We start from the raw sequence: 27,384 nt of genomic DNA on the forward strand, positions 1-27,384 counted from the left end.
TTCTCTGGCGTTCGCCTTACAAGCGGCCAACATGGCCGACCCGAGTTCGATTCCTCCGCCCCTCTCGGAGAGCCTGGCAAGCTACCGAGAGTATTCGATATGCCAGACACAGTAACAACAAAGTCTCCAATGGAGACGTTACTGGGCCCGCTCGAGCAAATCGACGATCAACGGGAGGGCCTTTACCTTTACCTTACCTTTACCCTTCTCTATCTGAGCTGCCCTTTCCCCTAGCATGTGTGGCTTGTCTCCAAGCCATGGAGTAAATCTCCTGGTACTAATCTCGGCTATTCTTGGGTATTAGTTTCCTATTTTGTTACTTTATATTCCTCAGATGAATGCAATCTTTCTATGTCTATCCCTCTCTTTTTGACTGAATGACGAATTTATAAATTTTAAGAAAATAAATAAAAGGAAGTACAAAACAAAACAAAAGGCTATTTATAACACTATGATGACTAAATTTTTCAATTACTCTAATTGCTCATTCATAAAATATAGTACTACCATGTATATACACGATGTAATATAACTCAATTATGTGCAAAGATAAATCATTCAGTTTGCTGTAACTTGGATGGAACTGGAGAGTCATGGTAAGTGAAGTGAGTCAGGAAGAAACTAACAGCCAATGATCTCACTATCTTAGGGAGTTTAAGGAAATAAAGCAACGGGTTAAGAAATTTCCACTGGACACCGTTCTAAAATATGGTCAGAAAAAAATGTTTCCTAAGGGCAGTGGGGGGAATGGAGATGGGAGTGGCGATCTTAAGCTAACTGTGGAGGGATCCAGACGATCTGATGGTGAGCAGTTGTAGCAGCAAAGGGTATAAAACAATAATTCTGGTTCAATAGTTTAAAAATAAGAAATTTAATTGCCAAAGTTCACAACTTAGGAGATTTTAATTCACTGATGGAGGACATGGATTAAAATTCTTTGACATGCATACTTATTTCAAAGCAGTTAAAACAAAAATTTCATTTAATTATATTTTCGTAAGTAGTAAACCTTAAAATTTTTGTTATAAATTTAAATCAACAATAAACTGTAAATCAACAATTAAACTCCTATAATGATCAGGTTTATGTCTCCTTTTATTATAAAATGCATTTGATTTTGAATACCTAAATTGAATAGCACAGGAATAAAAGTTTATAGATTTCTTGTTTCTCTAAGTAAGCCCAGCTGTGTAATTTTTTCTTTATGTATTTCATTGTTCTTAATATTAGCTAAAGAGGAAATTGTCAGTAGAAAAAAGGTGATATTTATTTTTAGTGATTTCTGAGGATAGTTTGAGTTGATTAAAACATTCTCAGTATTAAAATTAAATAAGATATCATGATCAACTTCTCTTGTTGCAGTTAAATAGTTAAATAGTTAAATAGTTAAAGAGCATGTTAAATAGCACTCTAGTGTCAATCAGTTTTTAATGTTCCTAACTTTCTCCCAGGGAGTAATTTATACATAGGGAGGTTCTGTTTTAAGATCTTTCAATTTAAAATATCTTTCCACTTATGTTATGAGTTCAATAATAAATTTAAGTAAAGAAATCCCATTTTATATTTACCTCTCAGATCAAGACAAACAGTAAATACTAAATTGAAAAACAAAGTCATTTAAAAAGGGTATATTATTATTATTGTTGTTTATCATAATTGCTGACAAATTTTCTGCCAAGAACACCGAATTAAAAGAAATAGATGTAATTGCGAACATTTTAATTATATTAGCATTTTTTCAGATTCCAGATTTAAAGAACTAGCTGTGGGCAAATTTCATCAATTTTTTAATGAACTAAAACCTTGACTCATCCTCATTGGGGCAAATTTCTTACACTGTGGAGATAGAGATAATCTGAATTTAATATTTTATAAATGTAAGCTACAAGATATTTTCTTTAATCCTGAGAATTAAATTTGAAATTACAACCTCTTAAAATTCAGGGTAACTGATTAAATAGGAAAAAAATGATAGGTAATATTGAGATACAGCAAATATAGAAAATATTATTTAATACTCAGAGATGTGTTTATCAAACATACTGATATGGTACTTATGATTTCTTATTTATTTTTGCCTAGTAAATATAAAAAATACAAATACTAAAGTACCTCTAGTAAAATAATTATTTTGGCATTAAAATAAAAGTGGAAAATTATAGGCTCCTGTTCAGTAGCAGATATAATAATTTTCATAATTCTCTAAATTAGATATTGGTATTAAAATAAATACTTTCACTTTATTAAAAGAAAACTAAAATTAAAATAAAACAATTTAGCCTCTATTTGCTTTGCTGAAACTTAATAAATTTTAAATACAGCTAAATTCCAAAGTATAATATGTAAGTATAGTAATTAAGATTGTATTTAACCATCTGTAAAATTGGTAATGTTACATAGAGTATTCTCAACAATGTCTTTAAAACAAAATTTAATGACCTCTTCTGAAATCACTGAGAAGATATGGACTAAGTAATTGGAAAAAGAAAGTCCAGTATTTTCCAAATGTGTAGAGAGTAGGAAACATGACACAGGAGGGTGGAGAAACAGAACAGATATTTGTTGTGCAATGTTTTGCTTGAATCCAGTTGTAAGAAATGTTGGAATAAAATTTTACTAGCTGATGATATGTTTTAACATAATACTGATACTTTTAAATTGCTTCAAAACATAAATTATAACTCAAAAGTAATAAGAAGTATTATTATGTTAATGGTACTATAGCCTCTATAAATAATTAAAACTTTCAAATTTTAATACTTAGATATTAGTTTAAATGCAAATATTACTTTAAATTTAAATATCACTTTAAATAATTCAATTTAGTACTTAAAAGTCATTTAAATACACTGTAGCAGTCACCATCCTGAGACTTGTTACTGTGTTTGGCATACCAAATACGTCACAGGTAGCTCGCCAGGTTTTATCCTGTGGCAAGATACTCTAGGTAGCTTGTCGGGCTCTTCGAGAGGGATGGAGGAATCGAACCCGGGTAGTCCAGTTGTCCTTGTGCAGGCAAACGCCCTACCCACTCCTGCCCAAATATTGTGAACTGCTTTAAGTAAAGTAAGTAAATAAAGGCCCTCCTGTTGATCATCGATTTGCTCGAGCGGGCCCAGTAACGTCTCCTTTGGAAACTTTGTTGTTACTGTGTTTGGCATATCCAATACGTCAAGGGGAGCTTGCCAGGCTCTGCCGTGTGGGCGAGATACTCTCGGTAGCTTGCCGGGCTCTCCGAGAGGGGCGGAGGAATCGAACTCGGGTCGGCCATGTTGGCTGCGTGCAAGGCAAACGCCCTACCGCTGTGCTATCTCTCCAGCCACTTTATAAATAAATAACAAATAAATAAGTGAACTACTTTATAAATAAATAACACAAACATTTAAATAACCCTAAGATATTTGGAATAATTGACTCTTAATAACTTATGTTTGTATTATAAAATTTGTTGTTTGTAATATTTTTAGTTGCTACTGACTTTTTATTATATCTCAGAATGTTTTTAATTTTTTCTAGTCATCTGAACTAATTTTCTGAGCATGCAACCTGTAAGAAAACCTTTTTTAACTTGTTGATTACTTTTCTTTAATAAAATGAGAATAAAGAAAGGAAGTATAACATCTAAGGTAGGGCTAATGTACTGTAGAAACTGGAACTAGGGCAGATGCTGTTTCAGAAAAACTAATAATAATTGGTAAAATGCACTGGAGTTCAGGTCTATGTTTAAGTAAAACACTCATTAAGGTTAAACATTGTACCTAAGCTCCTTATAGAATTAATGAAAATGTGTTTGCTTTCAGCCAACAGCCAACTCACAGTGAAATATAATGGCAGTATGTATTATATAATGCCAAGAGCATCTTACCTGAAGACCTATGGGGCCAGGTGGGCCTGGGAAGCCTCTGGCGCCCTCATCACCTTTCTGACCAAACATCCCCTGCTGTCCTCTGGGACCTGGCTCACCATCTCCTCCCTACAAAAGACCATGGAAGTGATGACAAATTAGAAAAATCAAGACTCTGATTAAAACTTATCATAAACATTTTAAATTTAATCACTTGGTCTATTTCCGAATAACTATGTGCAAACATGTTTAAATTTGTCTCTGTTTAAAGCACACCATTGTTTGTGTTGCTTACATTCTTTATTTCTAGAAGATGATTAACTTAGAAATTATCATGCATAACAAGTTAAATAAAAGCTGTTAACATAGGGGGGTAGAGGAGTGAATACTTGGAATTTACTATAAATTAAATGCTTCCCAACGGAAACTGACAATATTTTTCTTTATAACGATAGGTTGGGATTGCTATATTAAATAGCCTAAATGTGATTGCACCTTAAGCACACACAGTTGTCACCACATGATATAAATGATTACATGACAGTTCATACATTTTCTGAGGGGATTATAAGGAGTTAAGACTTGAACCAAGAAGCATACTTACTGCAATTCCCGGGGCACCAACGGGTCCTTGAAGTCCGGGAGGACCAGGAGGACCCTGTAGTGAGGGAAAAATCAGCAATATTGAAACTGAAGCTAGAAAAGCCTCAGTTTATTAAACATCTCTATAGATCTTTGGGGGAGAAAAAAGAAAATCTTTTGTATTTATTGTACTCAGCTACTATTCATTTTACTCCGAAAAGAAATTGCATAATTGCAACAAATTTAAATGGAAATTACTCATAGCATTCTCATCTGTAATGTTCCAAATAGGTTAACATAAATCAGGTCAAAGTTGAAAAATTGAAAATTTCAAAATATCACATTTTTTTAAGAAATGTGTCTCGCCTATTTGTGGGCAAAGAACACATAATATACTTATACACTATCTTCTCATTACCTTTAGTATCGAGGATAATCTCATCACACAGAATGTATAATATAAACATCTAGAATTTAATTTATATATAACACATGAGAACCCACATCAGATGTCCCACAATTGCTATTTTTAATAAAAGATTTCAAGTCATGAGGAGTCATAATACATACTTTTTTTGTTATATTCAACAATTCTTAGTAGACTATGGGCAGACTGATTTGTCAAAGGGTCATAACATATGAATTTTAGTTCAGTGATACAAGCCAGACAGTTCAGTTCTTGGGCTCATTCATGCTCCAGAGTTACCAACACTACCCTAGGAGGTGTTCAGGGGACCATGTGCTAACAGAGTTTGAACCTAGGGATTCAATCCCAGAGATTACACATGCCAGGCATAGCACAGCACTTGTGCTATATCCCTGCCCTCATAAATATGTTTCTTATACAATTTTGCTACTACTACAGTAATGACTGAAAAAGCATTATGAATGCAAATTCAAAATATAAACCAAATACAATACAAAACAAAGTGGTCACTGATATGGGTTGTCCTTTATGTTGGGAAGAATGCATCAAGTAAATGGTCCAAGGACAGTAGCATAGCTGAGTTTTTTCAGGGTTCCATCAGGTTAAGATTCTATAACAGAAACACTACAACAAATTTGAACTAATGATAAAAAGTGATGGAGTATAAATTAACTAGTGCCTTAGTTTCATTTAGGCTTCTAGGTTTGGAACTATTATATAATTTAAGTCATAACTTTTAAAAGAGACTTGACTGCAATTTAACTGAATCCCAAAATAAACAGTAATTACAAAGATAATATGTTATTCATATATAATATTTGGATAGGTAAAAATTAGGAAATTATTATGAAAAAAATATCACTGGAGCTGTGTAGATATCTTAAGGGGCTGGAAGTGATCTTCAGCAATATGTGGTCCCAAGCACCAATGGGAGCTACTCCAATTAAGAGTCCCAAGAAATCCAAAAGCATCATTAAGTGATACCCCAACAATCACCCCATGATAAATATACATCTTGGTTAAAAGTAAAAGGAGTTACATGAATGAAAATATAAAATGGAATAAACGAAGAGGAAATTTCTCAATTAAAAAAAAAACTCACATTTTCTCCTTTGTCACCTTTGCTGCCTTTTTGCCCTGGTTGACCAATTTCACCCTGTGAAATATTTGAGTTAAAATTTAGCTCCATTGGGGCATAACTACTATTGCATTATCATCCTGTACTCCTATTATTGACAATTAAGTACAGTGTAATCACAATCCAACTTTTATTGTCCTTTTGAATTTTTAGTCTGAGTTCTTACAAATTCTCACATTCTAGTACTGTAAAACAAACATATAGATGAAAAAAATTAACTTAATGCTTGAAGGATGTACAACTGTGTATGAAATGTTAAGCACTATAAATTGATAATGGAAATACTCATACATAAAAATTACAATCTATGCAATTGATAATTATCTTAGCTCCTCGATTCCAAAGTGCTAAAATACTGAATAATGTCAGTGTTCTGATTCCAATTTTTGATATAGTATTTTATAGGAATATTAGAATATATTCAATGCAGCACAGCAGTTAATATTCAGAATTAAGAGCTTAGGCTACTTACATACATGTTAATAAATATAGAAAAAATAATTATTGAATACATATGGAGCTCATTCTTGCCCAATTCTGGTACTATTCAGATATAATGATTCAATGTGTGTGTATGGTTAATTAATCAAATTTAAGAAACAATTTTTTTAAATAAATAAGCATGTTGACAACTACATTTTATTTCTTTCTTTGGCCTTAAATTTTTTTCTGATTGGACTTTATATGCTAGTTCAGAAAAAGAAATTAATAGAGTACAAAATTCAGAAGACAAATAATTTCCTATAACTTTGAAAAAGATATCTTTTGATTTGGCATCTAATCTTTACAAATATTAAAACCAGGTTTTTGTGGAAAAAATCAATTTTTCATCAGGCTCCTGACATGAGAAGAAAAAGTAAAACACCAGCCTTGTCTCCATCTTCTCCAGGGGAACCAGCTGGTCCAGCAGGCCCAGGGAGACCCACAGGACCTTGTATTCCATCTCTACCAGCTGGGCCTTGAGGACCTTTTTCTCCCTGTAATGAAAATCCAGCACAGGATTATTTTGCTGTAGGGAATTTGTAAGTTAGTAGCTTATCATAATTTTAACCGTAACCACAATGTTCATTCACACCCTTGCTTCCTATTCAACCAGAAATTGTTTAATGTTAATAGGAAAAAATCTTTTCAAGGCCCAGGTGGTCACATCAAAGACTATCATATTCTTCCTTGAGTAAGAATGCTACAATTTATAAACCTCAGACTATTTAAGATTCAATGTAATTTTTCTGTCAAAGGTATAATTTTCTAGTTAAATTCTACATAGACATATACAATATATAGGATGTATATATATATATATATACATATATATATATATATATATATAGCCAATATAGGATCACCCAAAGATAATCTAATGTTGCTTTATATAAATTCAGTGGGAAGCTTCTGAGAGAAGTCGCACTGTGAACATTAGGGCTAAAATGTCAAAACAATTTTTGCTGATACTCCCAATTTTACAATATTCTAAATGTGTAAACTTTTTATATTTTTAACTATGTGTTCTGGATTGTCCTAGTTTTTGCTTCTTTGTTTAGGGTTGACACTGTCTGGTGTTCAGGGCTTACTCTTGTCTCTGTGCTCTGGATCACTCTTAGTGGCCTGAGGGACCATTATGTACTGCCATGGATGAAACACAGGCCACCTGCCTGCAAAGCAAGAAACTTACCCACCATATGTCTCTCCAGCCTATAGATTGCACTAAATTTCTATTTTAATTAATTGATGCTTTTATTAATTAATTTTCAGTTTTAAATATCACCTATACCATGCTTTTAAAATACTGCCTTGATAATGAGGACAGTCTCTTTTTTTATTAAAATTATATTTCAGAATTTAAAATAAGTAACCACATATTAAAGTGGTATTAGCTTTACCAAAGTATGTTCTGTTTATGTAAAATAAAATTCTGCATTTTTTATCCTATTATATAAGCTGAAGAAATTCACTATTAGCTCTTGACTTTGTTTTAATTTGTAAATTCCCAATTTATCACCGCCTCCAGACTATTTACAATGGCAAAGTTTTATTTGTTTTATCTATTGAATATATTTTTACTTCACCTTATCTCTCTACCACTAAAACCTTATCCCCCAAATTTCAGAAGCCTATTTATGAACTAATCAATCAACCCCCTGTCTATCTACTTCAATTCTTTCTTAAATTCAATCTATCCTCCATGCTAAAATCAGAGAGCCAACCTGATCATTCTACCAACATTCTTCAGTTTACTTATTTACCATCCTAAAGATAAAGACCAAGATTTAGCATACTCTTTCATTATCTGGCCTTAACTGCCATCCCAGTGACTACTAGATTCCCCTGGCCTTTGTTATCTTCATTCCAGAACTCTAGAATTATTATTATTATTATTATTATTACTATTAGCTTGGGAGTGGGGCACACCTATAGCGTTCAGGGCTTATATCTGGCTCGACACTCAGAAATTACTCCTCGCGGGGCTAGAGGGACCATATGGAATTCTGGAGATCAAAGTTGTATGGTTCTAGTGCAAGGCAAGCACCCAGAATGTTGAGAAGAGGATCCTTACCTACTTAATTTCTGCTCATTTTTTATATTTCATCATTAATATCCTGTCTAAGGTAAGATCTCTGGTACAGCTCTGATATACATAGCCATACAGTAGTGCATTTTTTTTCATAACACTAACTGGAGAATGGTGATTTAACATGCATTCAAATGATTTTCACTTATTATCTAATTTCATAAATATATAATAAATTTTGTTAGGATCAAACTAAGCCTCTTCTAGAATTCCAATGTATCCCTTGGATCTGTGATCCAAAGGAAAAACATTTGTTCAGTTAATTAATGATGAGGGATATGATGAAATATCTATAAAGCAATTTTAATTTCTTGACTCTGATTTATTATTTTCCTGGGCTCCACATAAATTTATTTTTAAAACTATGTCATAATTATCAAATAAACATAGAATTGACCTTAACATAAAATCAAAAATTAAAATACTTTTAACCTACCTTTACATATGAAAGTACTATGATATTCAAAGTTAGTTTCACTATATTAGACACATGAACTGATTCAAATACTTCTACTTTATTAGGATCACCTTAGTAAGTGGAATTAAAAACTTAATCATTTAATATAAGAGTGCTATAAATAAAATTGATTCTCCTAACTCTTTCATATCCATTTTATGCTATTCTCTTTTTATAGACCAATTTTTTTCAAGATTACTACCCGATAGAGTATACAACACTTGAATTCTTGTCGGTGAGAAAATAACTGGGTGAGCAGAAAAGTATATTTTCTTTTCTGAGACATAACTTTACCATCATCAACAAAAAACAGGCCCCAGAGTTAGTTCCTACATGCATTTCTGTCAAATTTTCTCATTTGTCTCAGAAAATTATTCCCTTCTGATCACTTTCAGTACTTAGCTGAGTTTGACTTGAATCAATATTGCTTCTTCCAAAGTGTCTGGCTAGCACAGTCAGTAATCATGATACACTTAATTAGTTCTTAGAAAAATCATAATAGTTAACTCTGTTAAATCCCAGCATTGAGGAACAGGGATAGCACAGGGGTTGAGGCAGCAAGTCCTGAGCACATAGGCTAGGGTAGGTCTCCCTCACTGACTGCCTTCACACTTAGGCACTTTTTGTGACCTGGAACTCGCCTAGCACTGCTGGGCATTACTGGGGACACCTGATAAACAGTACTGAAGACCAAACGGTACTATGTCTCTGGGGTTCGAGCACTGCACCCAGAGGAGAATGGGCCCTGGTCACTTTAGTACTGACTGGGAGACCCACTTCCTGAGGAAAAAAAAAAACAGAGAAACAAGCATTCAACTTTATCTTTACAGAATCCTTTAATGTGCATCAAATTGCTAAGTCTAAGTGGTTAACAATTATTTTGAAGGTGAAAGACTTAAACTTGACTATATGCATCAAGACTTACGTGTATGATAAAATGTTGAACTCATTGCTAGGGGTATTATGGTCAGCAATAGTTATCTACATTTACTAAATGCATTTGTGTTTTACTTTTAGAAAATAACCGAGTGATTTTATCATCTCCCGAGCATTTCCAGGAAGGATCTCTGAGCACAAAGCCAGCAGTAGATCCTAAGTAATGCTGTGTGGGGCCAAAACCCTTACCCTCACAAACAAGGAGAAAGAAATAAAATGCAGAAACAAAAAAATATTCATTTTGACAAAATTCAAAACTACTACATGGAATATATTTCAAATTATATAAATGAAATGAGAAATCTATTAGAAGATAAATGAATTACAAGATGAAATGATTCATCAGATGTTTTCCACTTATTCACTGTGAATCCGAACTCAACTTACATGAGAAATAAAATCATTTTCTTTAAGTTTCATTTGCACACAGCAGAAATGGGTGAAAGTAAGAGTGTATTATACAAGTGAAAGTTCAATCTTTTCTACTATGGGACAGTGAGGTATAGTTTTAATCAAAACTTCAATTTTACGTTTTAAAAGGAGAAAAATAAGAGACCTTTTACATTAATAATATCTAGCTCCTTCACAGATATTATGGTTTTATAAAGTATGGAAAAATGTCATCTCATTTAATTGAATTTGAAATTTTCTCTATTAAAAGTACTAAGAAAGGTATGTTTATATGCCAGACACATATGCAGAGAGAATGCATTGAAGTATGAAGAGCTAATATCCTTGAAAAAAAAAGTAATAACTTGTGCAAGGTAGCAGTAAAATACATATTCTCCTTGAAATTACTTACAGGGGCACCTTTCTCTCCAGCAGGACCAGGAGGACCCTGGGGTCCTGGACGGCCTGGCAAACCAATTGGACCAGCGGTACCTGCTGACCCGCGTTCTCCTGGTGAGCCCTAATGCATGTGAAAAAGAATATTTAGTTATTAATGATGGAAAAATTGAACTAGCTTAAGAGTCACTTAGCAGAATCTTATGGTCCAATAAGCAGTGCAAAAGTTACTTTTTTGTTAAAAGATATCAAACAGGAGAGTTTTTATTAATTATTAATGTGTAGTCTTAATATTAAGCATATATTGATGTGAGGAAGCATATGCCAAATAAAAAATTATTTCAACATTGCAAAGCTGTTTCATAGTATATTGATGCTTAACATTAATTTTTTCTCGTTTCTAAATTAGTTGCATATAAAAAACCCTTTATATGCAAATACAATATGTTACATCCTACACAATTTTCTTTCTATATTATTAAGGTTTGATATATTTTCAGATGAATATCTCAAAATGATTTCTGGACTTTGCATCAAATTCTAAATCACAATTTCAAAGTTCAAAAATGAGTTAATTAAATGTCATTGCACATGTGGATATATATTTGTGTGTGTGTGTATGTATATATATACACACACATATAAGTAAAGTTTGGCAATTATATCCCTAAATTTGAACTCTTTCCAAGTAAATAAGTTATTCAATTTATCTTTAAGAATTGTAGGAACATATGGCTTTTCTTTTGAGAAATTACCTAATGCCAACTTCAAAAAAGATGTTACATATTTTTAGATGATTTGCTTTACAGAAAGTTAACATGTGAAAATTTAAAAACCCGTGGTATTAATTCTACCTTCATTGTAACTTCAGAAAGCGTTATACAAATCAAGTGAAAAATGTATTTGTTTACCATGTTGAGTAAAACATAAATATAATCAATTTGTTATTTTAATGCTATTTAAAAAACTGTACAATGATGTAATAGATTATATTCATATGTGAATAATTAAATTATGACTCAACACTACTGCATGACTAAATTGTGGAATATTAACAATATTATTAGTTTCTTCTAACTTGTTAAAAAACTCAGGAGAAAGTATTTATAGAAACTGAAACACACATTTTTTTACTTTCTATTATAGTCCCCATATGGAGATAATGCATTCTATAATACAAATTATTAAATCTGTTCTAAATTATAATTTTACTAGCTAATGATTACATGTTGATATCAGAACAGTAAAAATAATGTTATTTATATAATTTTTGTAATTTACAAATCAATCATTTATTTTGGTATTTTATTCTTGAAAATGAGGTTGGTGATACATTTGCAGCATGCTAGTTTTAAATATAAGGCAACTGTGGATCAAAATGATTAACCATACATCAAATAACCGTAAATGTAGTTCAGAGAAATCCTGAGCAAATTTTCTTCTTGTGCTTTCTATAAAGTTTCTTAGTCTTTTCTCAAATGAAGATATAAAAGATTACCAAAGACTATCTTTGAGATTAGTGCCTATACAACTTTTTAAGGATATTCATAGATTTCAAAAGAATAATTACTACTTATTTTTCTGACTTTAAGTGGGTAAATTTGTGATACAATGAGCACTTTTTTACTTGGATATATATCCAAATTTTAAATAAACATTATGATAAGGAATATATTTGCATTTATATTGAATAATCAGAACGAAAATATAAAAACAATGTTTTGTCAATTATGGTGATATTAAATAGATAAAATATCTTGGAGAAATTAAAAACAGAGAAAACATAAATTTTGAACCACCACCACCACCACTCTCCTTCCGTCGTTCATCAATTTGCTCTAGTGGGCCCAGTAACGTCTCCATTGTGAGACTTGTTACTATGTTTGGCATATCAAATACATCACGGGTAGCTTGCCAGGCTTTGCTGTGCAGGCGAGATACTCTCAGTAGCTTGCTGGGCTCTCCGAGAGGGGCAGAGGAATCGAACCTGGGCCAACCAGGTTGGCCGCATGCAAGGCAAACGCCTTGCCTGCTGTGCTAAAATGCATTTTAACTATAAACTGTTATTTTACAACAATTTCACCAATTGTTCCTGATATTGCATTGCAAGTAGTCAAAAGTTGACTAAAAACTGAATAGTGACCAATCACACATCTCACATACATAAATAGTTATAAGGGGAAAATGCAGTTAGTATTTGCTATGTAATTAACATCTATCATGTAGAGAAATGTCCTTTTTAATATACATTTAGCACTGTGATAAATCAATTACAAGTGATGCAATTGCCTATTCAGGTGGCAGAAGTTGGACAAATGATTCCAGAGGCCAGTTCAGAAAAAAAAAAAAAACCTAAAGGCAACTCCGCCATGGTGAAGGAAGATTATAAGAGAAGCAAAGAGGTGAACAATAATCCCGGGGGCAGGGGGAGAATACGCATTATCAATGAAATGCAAATGAGGGAAAATGAGATAAAATGACAATAAGATATCACCTCACAACCGTGATTATGTTCTTCATCAACAAGGCCAGCAACAATTGGTGCTGGAGAAGATGTGAATATGAGAACACTATTGGCTAGAATATTCATTGGTTTAGCATGGATAGCAAATAGTATAAAGCTCGCCTCCTCCAGATGGAATCCCGGTGACCATGAGCCTCTACAAGCATAGCTCGAGTATGCGGGAGCCATACTTGGACTTTTACTCCAAACTGCCGGGACTTCCCAGGCTCCCAGGTAACCTCTGATTCCAGAAGTCATGCCCACAACCCGCCCCCCAGCGCCATCTTTACAGCACACAGCCACAGAGAAGAAAGGCCACTGGGCGGCTCCACAGCTCTCGGAGAATGCACCAGGTCCCCCAAAAAAGCCAAGATCACCAGGAAGTCCCAGATGGGGTAGGTGCCGCATCCCGCCTCCTCTAGATGGAACCCTGATGACCATGCCTCTAGAAGCATAGCTCGAGTATGCGGGAACCAGGACTTTTACTCCAAACTGCGCGGTGATCTCCCTATATACAAAGTGATCAATGGAAAGTAAATCATCCAACGTTTCTCCCTGAAAATCAGGCTTAACTCTTATACAAACCACAATACCTAATAGGAGAGAGAGAACAAAAGGGAATGCCCTGCCACAGAGGCAGGGTGGGATGGGGGGGTGGGAGGGATACTGGGATCTGTGGTGGTGGGAAATGGTCACTGGTGGAGGGATGGGTATTCAAATTAAATAAATTAATTTAAAAAAGTATAAAGCTTTTTCAAAATATTAAAAGTAAGTTTTCCATATGGTCCAATATTTCCACTCCTAAATAAATATCCAAAAATATAAGAGTATGGATATGAAAAGATATGCATACTAATGTTCAGTGCTAAATTTGCAAGAAGCAAGAAACGAAAACAATCCAAGTGCCTAGGGACTGTTAGATGAATAAAAATATAGTGCATATTCACAATGAAATAGTATTCAAGTATAAGATAAAATCTTGCCTGGAGGTACTCATGTTATGCTAAGTGAAATAAGAAGAAAGATAAATATCAGATGATCTATTATGTTTGATATGAAGAAATTAAGCAAGGGCACATAGAGTCAAAGGAAAAATAACCCTCTAGTCTCTGTACAGAACTGAGTTATCAGAGAAGAAAAGAGAGAAAGGGAGGGAGATTGAAGATAAAAGCAGGCAGTGAACTGTGTGAGACATATTGGTACAATGAAGATTCCTGTGGTCTGGAAATATACTTAGGAGAGATGTGAATTTGTATCCCAAAAACTTGTGCTGTCTTATAAACCAGTGTTCCTTAAATAAAAACATCTTTCCTAAGGGTACAGTTCTGCAAGTGTTTAATTTTTGAGAAATACAGCTCTAAAAGTGAAAGAAATTTAAATATCTGAGTAGGAGTTCAGAATGCAAATGATACAAGAGTTAGGGCAAGAGGCGGAAGGGGGGAGGTGAAGAGAAAGGAAACGAAACAGAGGTGAGAAAAATAAGAAAGAAAAAGAAAATGAAGAGAAAGAAGGTTAAAATGTGTGTGTATATATATATATATATATATATATATATATATACATGTATATATATAGCCTATAGGGGGAAAAGCCGACAGAAAATTTTCAGTAATAAAAGTAGTCTCTTTTTGGCAACAGAAATATGTCAGTAGAAAATGATATATAGAGTGATTAAAATCATTCTGTGTTATTCAAGTTAACACAAACACCCCTGCAGCTAAATCTCCAATTCTCTGAGAAGCTAACTTATTGAAGATCAATGTCCACACAAGGTTACTGTAGTACAGTTTTGTTTTAACATTTTACTTGTAAAATCTTGGGGAAAGATCACTGCCTGTTATCAAATGTAAATTAAACACCCAGTGTTGAGATGTTTTATTTGTAATTGACTTCACAAAAACAGAATTTGGATTTAGATTGGACAACTTTAAGAAAACACAATTTAGATTTAGATTTGTCAGATCATATTATTGTTTATTTAATATTATTTTAGATTTTCTCTTTAACGTTTTTTTGCCCCAGTGGTAGTGCTCCAGGATTACTCCTGCGTCTGTGCTAAGGTATCAGTCCTCAGAGAGAGCTCAGGAAACCATATGGGTTACTGAGATCAAACCCAGGATGATCAAATGCCCCACAAGCATCTCAACCAGTGTAACTCTCTGGCTCCTAAAATGAGAAAAATTTAAAGAATTGACTGTAATCCTTTTTTACCTTTGTTGAAATATTCATTCTGTATCATTCATTTAGTCATTTTAAAAGTCATCTACATTAGTCTCTGTCCATAATCAGACACAAGTTTAAGCAAAGGTAAACCTTACTTTTGAGAATCTTTCAGCACTTATGTCATGATGGATGTCATGAATCTTTCATCAGGTTCCATCAGTGATTATTATCATTATCATTATCATTATTAGTTCTGAGTCACACCCAGAAGAACTTAGAAATTGCTCCCACCTCAGTGCTCATGGTTTTCTTTAGGTGGTGCAGGTCTCAGTGAAGAGGCAGGGCCTGTGACGGAATCATATCAAACCTCCTGAGTGTAGAGTTTGCAATCAACCTGCTGAGCTCTCCACCTATAATTTTCTTTTTTTGGGGGGTCACACGGGTGATGCTCAGGGGTTACTCCTCACTCTGCACTCAGGGATTACTCCCAGAGATGTTCGGAGATCATATGGGATGCTGATCAAACCCGGGTCAGCAGCATTAAAGGCTACGGTGATAGCATAGCGGATTGGGCATTTGCCTTGCACGCGGCTGACCTGGGTTCAATTCCTACATCCCTCTTAGAGAGCCAGGCAGGCTACCAAGAGTATCCCACCCACAAGGCAGAGTATCCCACCCACAAGGCAGAGCCTGGCAAGTTCCCCATGGCATATTCGATATGCCAAAAACAAGTTTCACAATGGAGACGTTACTGGTGCCTGCTCAAGTAAATCAACGAACAACTGAACAACAGCGCTACAGTGCTACCTTGCCCACTGTACTATCACTCTGGGTTCTCCAACTCTAAATTTAAAAGTTAAGTATTTCATTGCTATGTGCGGAAAATTCTAAAAAAGTCTAATGCATCTTTTTGAAAATCGATTAATCATCCACAAAACAGTCTCTCTACATACACTAGTAATTCCTTTGCTTCATCTTTTAATAAGGTGAAGTGAAATTAATATCATTTTAAAGTAATTTATCTCACATTTATCTCTAATACAATATTCCTCCTTTTCAGCCATTTGTTTATACTAACTTCTGATTTGGAAAGTCTTTGGTTATTTGCTCTACTATTAAATTTCCGGTCATTGCTTAGGTCCAGGATAACAACCACCTTTCAAAAACATTATACTATTCTAAAGGATTTAAAACATGAATCATCCTTCTAAACAATCCTTATGGTCTGTATTACTCTATGTTTTCTACATTACTTTCTGAGTGAATTCCTGTTTAAATTGTCATACTTAAATTTATCCTGTTGATATCTCTATGGTTTTCTAATATAAACCATTATTGCATACGTTAAGTAATGGTAACATAAATAACAGTAATAAAAATGAAGACAATACAATTAGGCTTGCACTGTTTTTCCCTTTGTGTGTGTATGTGTGTTATTTTTTTTCATTATTGTTGTTTTTTTGGGACAGCTGGTAGTGCTCAAGAATCAGAATCCCATAGTGGGGATCAATGGTCTATATGTGTTGCTGGATTAAACCTGAGTATAGGTATGTACTGCAGGTTGACTTTAGGTTGACCTTGCGACCACTCACTACTTTCGGTCTAGCTTGCGACCACTCACTATTTTCGGGCTGGAGCGATAGCACAGCGGTAAGGCGTTTGCTTTGCACGCAGCCAACATGGCTGACCCGAGTTCGATTCCTCCGCCCCTCTCGGAGAGCCCAGCAAGCTACCGAGAGGATCTCGCCCGCACGGCAGAGCCTGGCAAGCTCCCCGTGACGTATTCGATATGCCAAACACAGTAACAACGAAGTCTCCAATGGAGACGTTACTGGGCCGCTCGAGCAAATCGATGAACAACGGGAGGGCCTTTACCTTTACCTTTATGGTGTGTGCAAAGCAAGAACTTCACCTGCTCCTGGTCTTTCTGTAAAATATGTGTATATTGTTTAGTTCTAAAGGTATAAATATTAAGTCAACAGAAATACTCCAAATTTACAAGAGAAAAAGTATCAATTGAATATATACCTTCCCTAAAAAAAAATCTGTATTATGGGAGTACATATTTCTCTAACTGGAGATATTGTGAATAACATGAAAATAACTCGTGCCTTTTACATGAGAAAAAATGTGCTCATTAACTAACAGTAAAATATTTTTACCATTTTAGATTAATTAAGCAAATATTTTCATGTATTTCAAATTGAGAAAGCATGCTGATTTAAATCAGAGACAATATGCATATGTTGTAGATATTACAATTTTTGCTTCAAAAAATTTTATAGTACAAAAATATTGTACTACAAAGCCCAACTATTCTAATCTCTCCCTCGGAGCATTCATATGACTAAGATTCATATTGTCATCTTGCTTGTGCAAACTGCATTCAAATTAATAATAAAACATATTAGTTTCCTGTAGTTAAAATATTACTCAAGATCTTGTCATAGTTCATTAGCTTTGAAATGGCAAAAGAAAACAAGAAAAGACTTTTTGATATACACTTATGCCCCAAAGTACAACAGCAATTTCTATTTCTGTCAGTTTTTCAAATATTTTATAAGACTACATACTTTTAATAACAGCATGTTCTGCAATGATTCTATTTTAAACATATATAAATGAAAGTGAAAATCTCTGATGGTATGCACCAATGAAGAAAATGTTATTAAAAACTCGCAAATTTCATTTAAACACTCCCAGGCCAATTTTCGTAGAATAAACCTTATGAATCCTTTAGTCCCAACTGAATCACTGAAGAGGACCCATTTAAAGAAAAATTAAAATTCAAGCCCAGTATATAAAAAAAGTCCCATTACACATTTCAAAAAATATAGTGAGATTTTTCTCTCAGATCCAAAACGCATTATGGTTGATATTAACCCTTGGAGAAATTTACATTGCAACTCCATTTTCTTTTCTATAAAGAGTAGACATTTATACCTAGAAAAATCACTACATTGTTGTAAAACATGATAGAGAAGAACAGAGAGAAAACTTATACTTATCAGAAAAATAATTTCATCTAAATCTAATATGGTTGTATTTAAACATAGGCTAAATGGATAATAATCATCTGTGCAAGGCAGGTTTTTTAAAATGTGTTTCCATCACTTTGAGTTGATATGAGCACAGAGCAGACCTTAAATGAAGGTGTGAGATGAATGCATGATCTACTATTTTCAACAATGAAGCAATGAACCGTCATTGTACCAAACTGATTAACTTCTCCAGGGGTTCACTTGTTAATAACACGTGGAGAAGAATTAATTGTTATATATATTTTTATCATCTGTAATGTGGTTACACATCAAAAGCTCTTGAACAACACTGGATTAAAATTAAAATGCAACAGATGTTAGAGAATTATATATATATATATGTATATAAACTGCTACATTTCAAAAACATACAAGCAATCTAAAGTAACTGTAGAAGTGAAACTTTATAGATTAGAAAAACAAACGTCCAAGAGATTATCTGGTATAACTGAAGTCATACTGTTAAAAAATGTGAGCCTTTTCCCCCACAAAACTATTTTACTCCTAGCTCATACTATATATTTATTGCAATATCAATAAATTGTGCATCAAAAATTATTAGCTAGGAGCTGGAGAGATAGTCCAGTGGGCAGTGTGCTTTTCACTTTAACTTGGCGATCTCACGTTTGAGCCCTGATACCACTTATGGTTCCCTGAGTACTGCCAGATGTGATCCCTGCGTGTAGTAACTGAGTCAAACCCTGAGCACTGCCAGTGTGGCCCCAAACCCAAACCAAACCCAAATAAAAATGATTAGCTAGAAAGAACTCACAGAAAGAGGGACTACAAAGTATCAAACATTTTTAGTTACTACTCTATAAGAAATGACATGCTAGTTAAAAGGCAATTATATTAGTTAAATAACATGAATATTCCATATGCCAAACACAGTAACAAGTCTCACAATGGAGACGTTACTGGGCCTGCTCAAGCAAACTGATGAACAAAGGGAAGACAGTGCTATAGTGCTACATAATGACCATCGCTTGTTTTCATATGAACAACGGACATTTACTTGTTTTTGTTTTTAAACTTTTATTTTTTTTTGCTACCAAGCGTATCCTGCCCGCATATATGCCTGACTGGGAACACCTGTAAAAGGTGATTAGAAGCTGCCCCCAAAGCCTCCATTCCTCTCAGAGAGCCTGGCAAGCTACCAAGAGAATCCCACCTGCACGGCAGAGCCTGGCAAGCTACCTGTGGCGTACTCGATATGTCAAAAACGCTAACAATAATGATTCTAATTCCCCTGACCCTGAAAGAGCCCCCAATATGCCATCAGGCTACACTAGCATGTGACAGGGATGAATGGAGATGTTACTGGCGCCCGCTCGAGCAAATCGATGAACAAGGGGATGACAGTGATAGTGATTTATTTTTTATTATTTTAATTTACTGGTCTTATTTTACTTTACTAAATATTAGGTTTGGGAGTCATACCTGGCATACTCAGGGATCATTCCTGGCAGTGCTCAGGGGAGTATATATGGCCCTAGTGATAAAACCAGGGTTGCCCGGATGCATACCCTGCCTGCTTCACTATCTTTTCGATCATTTTCCCACTTTGATGAGTGAGGAATTCACCCATCTCTTTACATTTAATTTTCTAACTTTAATCTTTTCCTTTGGCTTGTCCTCAAAACCTTACAATGTACAAGATATAAGAAAAAACATGGTTGTATTGTTTATGGGGGACAATGTAATAGAGGCAAACTCTCCAACTGTCTTCATAAATGAAAACAGCAAGAAAAATATTTACTATGTCATATTTAATGGGTATAGTGTATTCCGAGGATCTTTTATATAATGCAAACAAAAGTGGTAAGCAGGGAAATCTCTCAAGATACAGTTAAAAGTCAATCAAATAGAGTGAACAGAAGCATCAATTCGAAAGTAATTCTTAAGAGTTAAAGCTAGGAAAGAGGGCCATAAAAGTTTTCTGTCTCTTTAAGAATAGTTTAAATATTTGTTACAACTAGTATGAGATAATTATGTGCATACTTAAGATAAAATACAGATACATATCAAGAATTACCAAAATTTAAAGCATAAATTTGAATGATGAAAACAAAGTCCTGCAATATTGCAATCTTTGTCATGGATTCCAACACCACTGCTCTATATATGGTTCATCTTAGACAAAATGATAGCAGTACACAAGATCTTGCTGGGTTTTAACCAAAAAAATGTGCTTGTAATGTATGTAACTCAATTACTCAGCAGATCTCACATCTCTTTAACGTATACACCCTTGCTGAGGAAAACAAAAATAAAAGTCAAAATGAAAAGAATGTTCGGGGCTGGAGTGATAGCACAGCGGGTAGGGCATTTGCCTTGCATGCAGCCAACATGACCGACACAGGTTCAATTCCCAGCACCCCATATGGTCCCCTGAGCACCGCCAGGAGCAATTCCTGAGTGCATGAGCCAGGAGTAACCCCTGAGCATTGCCGGGTGTGCCCCAAAGAGCAAAAAAAAAAAGATAAAAAATGAAGAGAATGTTCTCTGAAATAACATATGAGGGAAAATAGGAATAGAAATTGTGATAGATAACTAAACTCCTAGTAAAGCAATGACAACATGAAAAATAATAGAAAAAGTGAGGATAGCAGGAGATAGTTCTAAAATCAGTTGAGCAGAGGTTACTACAACGGGTATGATGTGTGCTTTGGATGCACAGAACCATAGCTCCCATATTCACTTATCAAGTTCCACAAGGCTGCTTGGCCAAAAATTGACAGAAGTAGACACAGAGCTCCCCAAGAAGCACCATTACCTCCAAAGAGGCATAGGCATAAACAGGAAAAGGTTAAAGACACTGTGTACTATTGTCAAAGACAAGAATTTTCCTGTAAGCAGCATATATCGGTCCTCCCCGATCAACTTTCTCTATATTAACTCCAAGAAATGTGACTTATCCTTAGCCAGTGAGGTATTACAAACCATTCTATTACATTTGCTTTTAATCTCCTCGATTTTAGAGAAATAGTTATTGAAGTCATTCCACTTCAGGAAAAAATATGAGGAGAGATTTGTTCTGCATAAAATATTTGTATAGATTCTTTTTATAAGCAACTTGTGAGAAAAATGCTGCGGCACTGTCTTTCTCCTTTGCTATTCAGTCCCATGATGCCCAAGTCTTGTGTGCATGCATCAAGATATCCACTTAGTGTGTAAACCTCCTGAGAGCAGAAAAATGGTCTGTGCTTCGACTGGTATTTCTTACCAGCTCTCACATACAACACCACACAGCCAATGAACATTTGGTTTCTGCCAGATTTTAAAAAGACTTAAGTCATAACACCTGTAGGGATAATTTTGTTTGTCCTGTGAAGAAGCATTAAGACATTTCTCAGTAAACATTTACTTCTAATAGAAAAAACAAACTATAGAGAACTATGATTTTTAAAATATCAGTTCTTTGTCAAAAGGATTAAAGGAGATGAGAACTTCAAGATAAAATTGAGCTTATAGGAAACCTTGCTTTTCAGAGATAAAACAGATTTTTATTTATTATTCCTATCCCAACATGTTCCTTCCGGCAAAAAAATATTGTTTTCACTTTGTACTTTGTCCCACTTTATTTAACACCTCAGATAGCATTTTTTGTGTTACTTTGTCTATTTTGTAAGTTTTGTGTAATTCTGGCAGAAAATGTGCATTTATTTAATGAATCTACACAGATTTAGTTGAATAAATTGTTTGGTACATTCAGATACTTAGTAATTTTTCCACAAGGAAAATATTACCTTATAGGATATATACATAAGAAATAGTGATGATTTTGTTGATACTGAGAGAATTTATAAGCAATTAGTAATTAACAATTAAAAATTGCATGCTATAGTGAAGGTTTTCTCCTTATTTAAAGTCATAATGTATTTTTATGCTATGAAATCAACTAAATAATGATCATGTCCAACATTTTAAAATGTTAGGAACTAAAAAATATATGATAGATGATACTGAAGTACCTTCAAGTATTTTTTAATAGTAAGCTATCTTACAAATTTATAAACTATTCAAAGTCAGATATTGAATTATAGTTGGATTTAGGCTTAACATTGGGTTGTTCTTTCTCCTCCTACAGAGAATTTAGGTTAACTGAATTACACCCATTCTAGTGCTCCTGGGGGGCTCATCCAATTCCATCAGGGTACTTCCAACCTTCTTTATTTATCTTTAAGCTCTCCTTTGTGTTCTTATTCCCCTGTTAGTCACAAATATCTCCTAATCAGACATGGCAATTTGCAAAGTCAAACCTTCTTATGGCTCTGGATTTTGTGCATGAAGTGAAATAAAATCACCCGTTAGGATGAGTCCAGAGCGACCATTTTAATCTTACTCTAGGGTATAGATGAAAAGCTTATTTAAATGGATTACCAGTAAAGGAGAAAGCAATGTGCCCCAAGACAGAATGCTACCCTGGGGCAGATCTCCTAGAAGGAATCTAGAGTGCTGAACCCCTAGGTGAAATTCCATCCCTGAGTGGATCTCCTAGAATTTCCCCTGAAGTAGGGGCTTTACATTGTTCATTGTTTATGTTAATGTTCAACCACAGCTATGTGTAATTGTTGCCCCCTCCCAATTCATAACAATATCTCTATAATAATCTTGATTGATCCGAATAAAGTGCAACTGGTTACCAGTCTGTGGACTGTTCCTTCGTTCATCGACCAGGTCATCAGCCTGAAAGCATCAGGTGACAGTGACTCAGACAACTGGCACCAGAACAGGGACACCTCAGAATTCAGACAGCTGGTGCCTAAACAGGCATGCCTCAGACAATCAAGAATTATTTTCTGTATAAGAGGGAAGGATGTAGGACTGGAGCGATAGCAGAGTGGATAGGGCATTTGCCTTGCATGCGGCTGACCCGGGTTTGATTCCTAGCATCCCATATGGTACCATGAGCACTGCCAGGAGTAATTCCTGAGTGCATGAGCCAGGAGTAAACCCTGAGCATATCCAGGTATGACCCAAAGCAAAAGAAAAAAAAAGAAGAAAAAAGGTGCCTTAGTTACAAGAATGCACAGGTGTAGCCTCCAAGACACAAAAATAAGCCCTCCAAAACTAAAAACAAATTAAATATTTTTCTGGCAATAACAAGAAGTGTCTTCTAAGACTATTCATAACAACATTAAAAAAGTCATCTTCCATATCCTTGAGCAGTTCCCTTTGATTGACACAACTCTACATGTTCCTTTAAGTAGAAGCCAGTGATATCACTGTGCAATCTAGCAGAGATCTATAAAATTTCTTCTACAGGGTACCACGGAAACATAATATAAACACATTTTTAAATATAGATTATGGAATAAGAAAGTGACATAAGCTTAAGGACATACAGGTGGATGCTATGTATCATTTTGGATGTTTCAAAATATATGAAAAATATAATGCATAGTGCATATTTGTAACCTGTACAAACTTAAAAGTGTGGCAAGTTAGAATTGCTAATTGGTAAAAATCTTCCTTAATTCTATCCCATCAACTTTCAGGAAGGACTTTCATTTGCTGATGTCTGTAGAATTAGATATAAAAATTTATTATAAAAATATGACTTTATTTTGAATAAACTCAACATACGTGGCACACTTCAATTAGCCACTTATGAAAGTCTTTTGAAAGCTTTGAATCATTCAAAGTTTGGGTTTTGTGTGAAGGCTGTGCTTCTTATTTTGACCAATAAAACTATGTGAGGTCCTCAGATACAAGCTTGAGACGATTCGTTCTCTTCTCAATGTTAATATTCAATCTTAGTAAAAAGTCTTATTACTCCTAGTCTGTTACATCTGCATTGCTGAGTTTCCATGGCCTTAGTCTTTTGTTTTATTCTTATGACACTGTCATTAAATTATAAACAGATTAAATCACTCTTTTCTCTTATTGAATACAAATGCATTAAAATTTTTCCATGACATTTTAATTTAAAAGATTTTGATTTTATTTTTACTCCACTTGTTTCAAACACTTCAAGTCTTAAAATTACTTTAAATTATCAGTTTAGAGTTTCAGCATATATTGTATTATATTTTGGCTTTGGCTTTGCATCTTCTAAGTCTGTAACAGAGCATCTGCAACCTAGCATGAACATCAAGTTTTAGTCTTTCTTTTAAGGTGCTCTATTTTGGTAAGACATAGCCCCTAAATAATTGTCAACTTCTTCCTAGAAACATATATACGCTCTCACATGATTTCCATAATCCTCAGCACATTATTTATAATGCCGCGTCCAGCCCACTGAGGGGACACTTCTGTTTAATTTTCTTCTCGTTCACCATCACAGAATTAACATTTTTGTTTGTCATAAAGCATTTTATCACTCACTGCCTTTTAATGCTGTTTATTTTATATTGGTTTTCTTTTCAAAATTATCTACTTTTAGATTCTCTTTCATGGAGCCAGATTGCTCCAGGGAAACAGATTGTGATTACCAAACAATAATTGAAAACATAGTATTAATTTTATTTTTAATTATATTTTGTATGAATTTTCTATATGTAATCACATACTGTCATTAATACTTTCCTACAATGTATCTTCTGGACCCTACAAATACATTAATTTCAACTGTTCATGCACCCTGAATAGTTGGTTTGGGTAGTAAAAATGACTTTAAACAATTTAATCTTTGTAGCATGATTCAAGTGGCAAAAATAAAATAATAATTGATTTTTTAAAAATCTTGAAACAAAAACACTACACTTTCTAATTTAAAAGTGAGTGGCATGTATTTTACTATATTATTTACATTCTATACTAAGACAAATAAAAGGAGGGAATTGTTTTTATTCTGCTAATGTTGCCATCACTAAATTCTAAGGAATTTTGAAAAAGTTCTGCATAATATTATATAAAAGGGCAGTAAAAAATTAGTAAAATATACCTTCATTTAAAGAAGTAGTCATGAGATATTCAGACTTAATTAGGTGGCATTTGCATAGTCTACAAATTAATTGTAATACTAATAATTCATAGATTAGCTTCCTTGTTCCAACTTTTAGTAATAGTATACATGCTTTCTCTCCAATATTAGAATGTACAATAAACTGAAAAATTTAAATAAGACGGTAACTGTGTGTCAAGCAGTATGATGTGAAAGTAAGTAATGTAAATCAAGGAACCTGTAATTATAGTCAGCTAACATATATTCCTTTCTACTTTTTAAAAAATAAAACATAACAAAAATCACTAAGGTTAAAGATATTTCAGTAATAAAATAAATGGATGTCAACCGTTGAAGATGAATTGATGGGGAGTTGACATTTAAGCTTGATCTCTATGGATGAATAAAATTTCTGTCAGGCAGAAAAAGGGTAAAATGAGACTTCCTGGAAGAAGGGAAATAAAATATATTTTTTCAGCTATAAAAGTTCATGGTAGTTTGAGAATCCAGAAATGCATTAGATTCAGCAAAATTTTAAGGTAGACTTTAAAGGAAATAAGACTATGGTAATTGGGGCCAAATTATGAAGATGATTTTGCCATGACAGGCACTTTGATTTCTGAAGACTCTGAAGGCAAAGTTCTGAAGGCCAATGGATAATAATTATGAACTATGGATATTATTCAGGGTACGCAACTATAACACTATAATCTGTAATTCTAAAATTGATAGAAGAGAGTAAGTAAACGGAGTTAAGGTACTCAGTTAAGACATACTTCACAGAGAGAGAAATAAAGAAAATGAATCAATTAAAGAAATTGATTTGTAGGTGGAACAAGCAGGACATCAAAATGCTGAATAAGGAAATTCATAGAGATTTACAGCATGTTAAGCTTTTTAGATAGGGTCAAACAGACTGAGAAGAGACTACTAAAGTTGGCAGTTTGCTGTCACAAGTAACTTTTCAGAGCACAGGTAAGAGGAGATGCAAATTTATGAAAAAAAAAAAAAGAAGGTTGCATTCAATTGCTTTCAAAAGGACTGGTATGCATCTTTTTTTCTAGCTGTTTGGGTCATACCCAGCATTGCACAGGGGTTACTCCTGGCTCATGCACTCAGGAATTACTCCTGGTGGTGCTCAGGGAACCATATGGGATGTTGGGAATCGAACCCAGGTCACCACATGCAAGGCAAATGCCCTACCAGCTGTGCTATAGCTCCACACCCCTGATGTGCATCTTAAGGAAAGAAAGTGAGGTAAAAATATGATGTTCACGCATTTGTCAATTATTTCATGAGGTTATAATAAATGTGAAACTGTCTGGATAATATATAAAAGTAATATATGCCTTTCATGACATTTTTCATTATGAAAGATAAATATATGTCCTTCATGATATATTTTAAAAGCATTGGCAAAATTAAAATCTCAAAAAAAAATTAAAATCTCAGAAAGTACTAAGAATTAGACAAATAACCATGTTTTTCCTTGCTGTTCTGAGGCAGTTTCTTTTACCTGCTGGCAAAGGCAGTCAACTAAATACTTTCAATCATCTGAAATCTTCTGTTTCTGTACTCATTAGTTCATGCAATTAGTGGAGGCGAGGTACTGACTGATTTGATTGACATGTGTTTATTTTCTCTTGCATACACGGTGGGATCACAGCGTGAGAGTAATGAAAGAGGAGCTATAATTTGCACCCATGGACAGCAAGGTTGTTTATTATAATCATACTTACAATTGGACCTGGTGGGCCCTGGGGACCTTCTCCTCCTTTTAGTCCTGCGGCACCCTAAGAAAAGTGAAAGAATGAAGTGAATTAACATGAGCTTAACATAAACTAGAGATATATGACTGATAAAATGAGAATATTAGGAATTGCTTTCAATGCTTATATAGTATTTTATATACTGTGAGAATATGTTATATACATGTTTCCATATGTTCATGTAAATACACGTGAATTTTTAGTTAAATCTGAGAAAACTTCAATTAGCATTTACACTTCAATAAGCAACTCCACTCACATGTTTGACCTATTTGTCTTT

General features: G+C 34.1%; 1 protein-coding gene across 1 annotated transcript in view; it reads right to left on the reverse strand.

The window, feature by feature from the left end:
* The window catches only part of COL11A1 (collagen type XI alpha 1 chain), a 208,274-nt gene that overhangs the window by 46,708 nt on the left and 134,182 nt on the right, over window positions 1-27,384 (reverse strand). Inside the window, exons 41-46 of the mRNA XM_056139025.1 lie at window positions 27,075-27,128; window positions 10,756-10,863; window positions 6,861-6,968; window positions 5,956-6,009; window positions 4,449-4,502; window positions 3,866-3,973 (exon numbers count right to left, since the gene is read on the reverse strand). Of these exons, the coding sequence (XP_055995000.1) occupies window positions 3,866-3,973; window positions 4,449-4,502; window positions 5,956-6,009; window positions 6,861-6,968; window positions 10,756-10,863; window positions 27,075-27,128 (486 nt within the window). The remainder of the gene's footprint in view (window positions 1-3,865; window positions 3,974-4,448; window positions 4,503-5,955; window positions 6,010-6,860; window positions 6,969-10,755; window positions 10,864-27,074; window positions 27,129-27,384) is intronic.

The sequence above is a fragment of the Sorex fumeus genome, unplaced genomic scaffold (assembly GCF_029834395.1).
Source record: "Sorex fumeus unplaced genomic scaffold, SorFum_2.1 ptg000131l, whole genome shotgun sequence".
In the NCBI taxonomy this organism is placed as follows: Eukaryota; Metazoa; Chordata; class Mammalia; order Eulipotyphla; family Soricidae; genus Sorex; species Sorex fumeus.